General features: G+C 43.7%; 1 protein-coding gene across 3 annotated transcripts in view; it reads left to right on the top strand.

The window, feature by feature from the left end:
- The first annotated feature begins 912 nt into the window (after positions 1 to 912).
- LOC116401184 (clavesin-1-like) overlaps positions 913 to 7,020 on the top strand; it is a 7,014-nt gene continuing 906 nt past the window's right edge. The window contains exons 1-7 of one of the 3 annotated variants that reach the window (XM_031879463.1): positions 913 to 1,224; positions 2,431 to 3,092; positions 3,765 to 3,935; positions 4,818 to 4,936; positions 5,143 to 5,317; positions 5,659 to 5,769; positions 6,585 to 6,808. In XM_031879463.1, coding sequence (XP_031735323.1) covers positions 2,991 to 3,092; positions 3,765 to 3,935; positions 4,818 to 4,936; positions 5,143 to 5,317; positions 5,659 to 5,769; positions 6,585 to 6,808 — 902 coding nt within the window. In that variant the 5' untranslated portion in view covers positions 913 to 1,224; positions 2,431 to 2,990. Of the gene's footprint in view, positions 1,225 to 2,430; positions 3,093 to 3,153; positions 3,271 to 3,764; positions 3,936 to 4,817; positions 4,937 to 5,142; positions 5,318 to 5,658; positions 5,770 to 6,584; positions 6,809 to 7,020 lie in introns of those variants that run through there. The other 2 variants (XM_031879464.1, XM_031879465.1) reach the window with 2 other exon arrangements.

Raw genomic sequence — 7,020 nt, forward strand, 5'->3', positions numbered from 1 at the left:
ATGCATATACAAAAATATTATAAATAAATGTGATGTAAAATTATTAAATAAATCAAAATATTGTGTTTAATAATATCATTTATATTGTGTTTAATGGACTTCCTGTAGTAGCCTGCGCATACCCGCGTGCGCACGCACACCAGTCACTGCGTGCGTGTGCGCGTACAACCCACACTCTGTCCAGGTTTCCTCGTGAACGCGCATGGCCGTCAGCCGCTGTCACACAGACAGGAGCGTGCAGGTAGGTCAAATCAGAGTGTTGACAGGAGGACGACCGGAAACGAGGAGAGTGTGACTTCAAAATAAAAGCGGATAATTTGTGGGACACACGAAATGTCTCAGAACCAGAATCCGGTATTATGGATCTAAATATTTATATTTATACATGTATTATATTTATACATTATATATTTTTACATTTTGTTTTATATATATTAAATACAAACATAAAAAATACATAATATATAAACATAATACATATATATATCAATATATATATATATTGATATAATACATCTTATACATTCTATCTTATTATTTATATGATCATCCAATGGCTTTTATTTCCCATCCTATACTATTCATTTTATGGTTTGTTTTATCATTGTTATTTATATTTTATTAACACGCAGGTGGTTTCTTCCATTTAGTTTCATATTAATTATATTATTCTATATTCCCGTCTTTATGTTCATATTTTACTTTTATCTAAAGCAGTGCATGTACTCTATTTGTTATGATGTACTTTGATTAAAACAAAATAGAAAAAAATAAACCTTTGCATTTATATTTCTTTAACATGTTTGATGTTTGGTCCCTTACTAAAAATGTAACATTTATTTTAATTTTTTTAAGTGCCATCCGGAAGTCGACGCTCTCTTATTGTGAAAAGCCTGACAGATCCGGAGCATCCTGACGTCTTCTCGGAGCACAAAGTGAAAAACGCATCTCGGTGAGATGCTGCTTCAGAGCCCTCACGGATCCAGCAGGGCGGGCTTCTGTCTCCTCTGACTCCTCCAGGGAACGCTTTCTATTAATAACTGTTTGATTCTCTTCCGGCTCCTTTATTTTTTAATTTGCACTGAGATCTCTTTTCTTTTGTGTGTGTGTGTGTCCGATGGCCACCACCGTCCCCAGCATCAGCACCACCACCTCCACCGGAGGGCCGTCGGGCCAGCCAGGACGGCCGGGATTCAACCAGCACACCTAGCAGGTCGCTCCACTGTCAGTATTTATTTTATTTAAATATATTTCTATATTATAAATGACACTTAAACACACCGAGCTGCATGCAGAAGAGGCTCCTCCCACATGCTCACTTTTGGAGGATGCTCTGGTATCTTTGCCTCCTTGTGAGGACATTAGGAGCTACATATCATCAGGGTGACTTTTATCATTAAACTGACTGTGTGTGTGTGTGTGTGTGTGTGTGTGTGTGTGTGTGTGGATATTTAGGTCCATCTAAGAGGCTCTATGTTGGATTTAAACATTCCTCAAACATTAAGAACAATGAGAGCAGCATCTGATTGATTTAGTGTTTGGAAGCTCTGTGGTTGTCTCTCAGTGGACAGATTGGAAAACATCTGACACAGTTAATGTGGCCGGCAGATGGGAGGGGGGGGGGGGGATAACCTTTATTGATCCCACTCGTTAACATCAGGAACAGCAGCAGGTGTGTGTGTGTGTGTGTGAACATAGAGATACACAAGTAAAATACATAATACTCAATATAGTCTATATTATGTCCCACATGTAGAATTAAGCATGAAATAAAAACAGGTAATACACCAAACATTACGTGTCATTTCAACGTGTTTGGAAGACTAACGCTGAAATTATAATAAATAAATAAATAAATAAAAGCCTCAATTATCAAATACATTTGCAGGTTTATTTGAAATTAAATACATATTCACAGAAATAGAAAAAAAATAATAAATAAAATATATTTATTTATTCGACAAATTATATATTGTTGTATTTATTTTCTATATTAGAAAATATTATTTTCTTTTTACATTTATTTGTTTTTATTAATTTCCCACATTTATTTATTTGTGTTTTAATTTATTTCTGTATTTCTTCACCCGCATGTTTTATTATTATTTTTCTATTACTGTGGATATTTGACATGTTTATATTAATGTCAGTACAATATGTACCTCTAAGATGTAGTACAGCAGAAGTATAAAGTAGGATACAATGAAAATACCTGCAGTGAAACCTACTGAACTCAGGTTTTAGTCTCTGGTTACTTTATTCGTCTGTGTTGTTGTATTTTACGCTCTTTAAAAAAAAAAAAACATAAACACAAGTTCAAGAAAAATACTATAATCTGCCAATAAAACACAAATCATGTGTACGTTTTTGGCTCCTTCCTGGTTAAAAACACACAAACCTTGTACTCATATTTCTCTCTCTCCACATCAGACCCAGCTGCCTTAACTGACCTTTGAAGAACAACAGGACTCTTCTTCATCTTCATCATCATGAGGCATCAGAGAGTCCACTGATCGAACCAGAATCCTAAAGATGACAGAGAGCCGGAGGAGGAGGGAGCCGAGAGACGCAGGACGGCAACAAAACTAGGACAAAAAGGATGTGAATGTGACTTTTTTATCTTAATGCTGTTCATTAAACCAAACGTCCCCGAAACAAACTCAACATTTCAATCCAGCTGTAAAAAACAACAACGTTCAGCTTCCTCAGAAAACCAGCGATGTGATTGGAAGACAGCAGCGACGATTGTTGATTCACGATTATTAGCATCCAACACGACCACGATTGTCTCCTACTGACTTTTATTTTGTAAATATGGAGTTTTAAAATTAAAAGACAGCAAATAAGATTGTGTCAACCAAATCAACAACGAAGCCACAAGATTGTACATCTCAAACCAAACCGTGCGTTGGATAGAAACGAGCCGATCTAAGGGACTACAGTTCGGAAACAGAGGACACACATTTTTTTGGACGTCGGGAATCGAACTCATGATGACTCACCTCCACGCCGGCCTGAACTCGGAGACGACGGAGAAGGCTCGCTTAGAGCTCAACGAGAACCCCGACACGCTGCACCAGGACATCCAGCAGGTAGGCGGCTAACGCTAGCTAACGTTAGCATGCTAACGGTAACTGTCACTAGTAAAAAGTACAATACCTCCCTCTGAGATGTAGTACAGTAAAAAGTACAATATGTACTTCTAAGATGTAGTACAGTAAGAAGTACAATAGAGCTCAACGAGACACGCTGCACCAGGACATCCAGCAGGTAGGCGGCTGATGCTAGCTAACAACGTTAGCATGCTAACGGTAACTGTTGACACTCGTCCTACTGACCAAGGTCCCCGTAAACCACAAAGGTCTACTTTCTGTCATAACTCACGGGTGCTTTAGTCGGACTCTCCTATATTTCATGACTTTTTAAATCAATTTGTTCCTCATAACTTCACATAATTGTTTTCTCTTTATGACTTAATTAGGGCTTTCAAAAAATACCAATCAGTTAAAAGCATCCAATTACAGCCGAAAATGACCAATTAATCAAAGGACAAAAAGTCTCTAACTTTGTCTACTGATCGGAGGACACTCCCGATCACTGTGATTGATCCGTGTTGTCTCTGATCGGAGGACGCTCCCGATCACTGTGATTGATCCGTGTTGTCTCTGATCGGAGGACGCTCCCGATCACTGTGATTGATCCGTGTTTCTGATCGGAGGACGCTCCCGACCACTGTGATTGATCCGTGTTTTCTTTGATCGGAGGTGCGGGACATGATCGTTACACGGCCCGACATCGGTTTCCTGCGGACGGACGACGACTTCATCCTCCGCTTCCTGAGAGCCAGGAAGTTCAACCAGACGGAGACCTTCAGGCTGCTGGCCCAGTACTTCCAGTTCAGACAGCAGAACCTCGACATGTTCCAGAGCTTCAAGGTCAGGGTTCAAAGAGACAGGAGGGATCACAGATGTGTCCTTGTCAAGAGTCCTTTTCCTCTGAAGGCTTCAGTTCCTTCAGTTTGACTGAAACACATCACAGAAGTTCAGAGACATGAGACCTTTTTCTGTCAGAATCCAACAGTACGGTCCATGACTCCTTTCCTCTCCTTGTTTGCTCTCCTCTCCTCTCCTTGTTTCCTCTCCCATTTCTGTTCCTCTATTTGTGTCCCCTCGTCTTCTCTCGTATCCTCTCGTTGTTTGCTTTCCCCTCCTTTTTCATATCCTCTCCTATTTCCTTCCATGTTACCTCTGCTCTCTGTCTCCTCTTCTCTCCTGTTTCCTTTCCTTTGTCCTCCTTGTTTCCTCTCATCTTCTTGTATCTGCTCGCTTTTTTCCTCTAATCTTGTCTCCTTGTTTCCTCTCCTGTTTTATTTCCTCCCCTTGTTTCCTCTCATCTTGTCTCGTCCTACCCGATTTCCTTCCTTGTTTCCTCTCCGTCTCCTCTTCTTTCCTCTCCTGTTTCCTTTTCTTTGCCCTCCTTGTTTCCTCTCGTCTTCTTTCGTATCCTCTCCTTTTTCGTCTCCTGTTTCTTTTCCTTGACTTGTTTCCTCTCATCTTGTCTCGTCTCCTTGTTTCCTTTCCTGTTGTCTCCCCTCCCCTTTCCTCTGGTCTTGTCTCATCTCCTCTTCTTGTTGCGTTTCGTCTCCTTGTTCCTACTCCTGTTTCCTTTATGCTCCTTGTTTCATTTCTTTAACTAAAAGTAGCTGACGTAGTTAACCCTACACCAGATTGAGATTATTTCCTTGTTTCCTTTCCTTAAATAGACACACAGTAAACTGTCCTCTATTGTTTCCTTGTTGCCTTGCTTCCTTGTCTCAGGTGGACGACTCCGGCATCAAACGGGCGTTGATGGACGGATTCCCCGGCGTGTTGGAGACTCCAGACCAACATGGCCGAAAAATACTCATTCTGTTCGCCTCCAACTGGGACCAGAGCAGGTAACACACACACACACACACACACACACACACACACACACACACACACACTATTGATTGAGAACACAAAGAGCTTAATGAGTCGTTTCTGGATCAGTGTTTATTTAAGACCTGCAGCGTCACGCTCGCTTTAACTATTGATGAGCTGTTGATCCATGTGTGTTCCTGATCTCCTCCTCTTCCTCCTCTTCCTCCTCCTCGATCAGGAACTCCTTCACAGACATCCTGCGGGCGATCCTTCTCTCTCTGGAGGTTCTGATTGAGAACCCTGAGCTCCAGATCAACGGTTTCGTCCTCATCATCGACTGGAGCAACTTCTCCTTCAAACAGGCCTCCAAGCTCACGCCCAACATCCTCAAGCTGGCCATCGAGGGCCTTCAGGTAACACACACCTGATCAATACTGTCACCTGTAATCACTTCCTGTCAATCACTGGATCCTTTCATTTCTTCCAAAAATCAATAAAACTGAACTGATTACAGACTTTTTACATTTTATATTCTCCTCTCCTGTTTCCTTTCCCCTCGTCTTGTCTCCTCTCCTTCCTCTCTTTTCCTTGTTTCCATCCTTTTTTCTCCCCCCCTCATCTCCTGTTATCCTCGTTTCCTCTGTCCTCCTTGTCTCCTCCCCTTTCATCTCCTCGGTTCTCCTCCTCCCCTCTGTCCTCCTTGTCTCCTCCCGTCTTTGCTCCTCTCCTCGTCTCCTCGTCTCCTCCCCTCTAGGACAGTTTCCCAGCCCGGTTTGGAGGGATCCACTTTGTGAACCAGCCGTGGTACATTCACGCCATGTACACCATCATCAAACCTTTCCTCAAAGACAAGACCAGGAAACGGGTGAAGACTAGTTTCCTCTTTTCTTCTTCTGTCGTTTATGAACTTCCTTCTTCTTCTTCTTTTTACGTTTCATTGTTTCCTTTGTTCTCTTTTGATTAACACGCTCCTCCCTTCTTTTCCTCACCTCCTTTTTTCATCCTCGCTGTTTCCTCTACTCACTCCTCCTCGTCTCCTCCCTCCTCTGATTGTCTCCTCTCCTCTCCTTCTTCCTCTATTCTCTTCCTCTCCTCATTTCCTCTCCTTGTCTCTTATCTTTCTTTCTCTCCTTCCCTCTCCTTGCTTCCTCTTCTCGTCCTCTCCTTGTTTCTTATCTTTCTTCCTCCTCTCCTCTCCTCTCCTCCTCCTCTCTCCTCCCCACCTCTCTCCTCTCCCTTCCTCCCCTCTCTTCCTCTCTCTTCTCCTCCCCTCTCCCTCCCCACCTCTCTCCTCTCTCCTCCCCTCTCTTCCTCTCTCCTCTCCTCCTCCTCTCTCCTCCCCACCTCTCTCCTCTCTCCTCCCCTCTCTTCCTCTCTCTTCTCCTCCCCTCTCCCTCCCCTCTCTCCCTCCCCCTCTCCTCCTCTCCTCCTCATCTCTCCTCCTCCCTCCTCTCCTCTCCTCCTCCTCTCTCCTCCCCACCTCTCTCCTCTCCCTTCCTCCTCTCGTCCTCTCTCCTCTCTCCTCCCCTCTCTTCCTCTCCCTCTCCTCTCCTCCTCCTCCTCTCTCCTCCTCCCTCCTCTCCTCTCCTCCTCCTCTCTCCTCCCCACCTCTCTCCTCTCCCTTCCTCCTCTTCTCCCCTCTCCTCCCCTCTCTCCCTCCCCCTCTCCTGTCCTCCTCAGATCTTCCTGCATGGTAACAACCTGAACTCGCTCCACCAGCTCCTCCAGCCCGAGTGTCTCCCCTCAGAGTTTGGAGGAACTCTCCCTCCGTACGATATGGGGATCTGGGCCCGGACGCTGCTCGGACCGGATTACAGCGACGAGACGGAGTACACGCTGACCTACGACGCTCTGCACGTCAGGGAGGGAGGAGGAGGAGGAGGAGACAAGGAGCTGATGAAGAGGTGAGGAGGAGGGGGGGAGGAGGGGAAGGGGGAAGGGGGGAGACAAGGAGCTGATGAAGAGGTGAGGAGGAATTTGACAGTGATTTGCCTTCATACATAGTGTACTTTCTACTATATTTTTGTATTACTCTCATAAGTATTACTCATAAATATTACTCATTAGTATTACTCATAAGTATTACTCATTAGTATTACTCATAAGTATTACTCAT

The sequence above is a fragment of the Anarrhichthys ocellatus genome, unplaced genomic scaffold (assembly GCF_004355925.1).
Source record: "Anarrhichthys ocellatus isolate YVR2014 unplaced genomic scaffold, GSC_Weel_1.0 scaffold267, whole genome shotgun sequence".
In the NCBI taxonomy this organism is placed as follows: Eukaryota; Metazoa; Chordata; class Actinopteri; order Perciformes; family Anarhichadidae; genus Anarrhichthys; species Anarrhichthys ocellatus.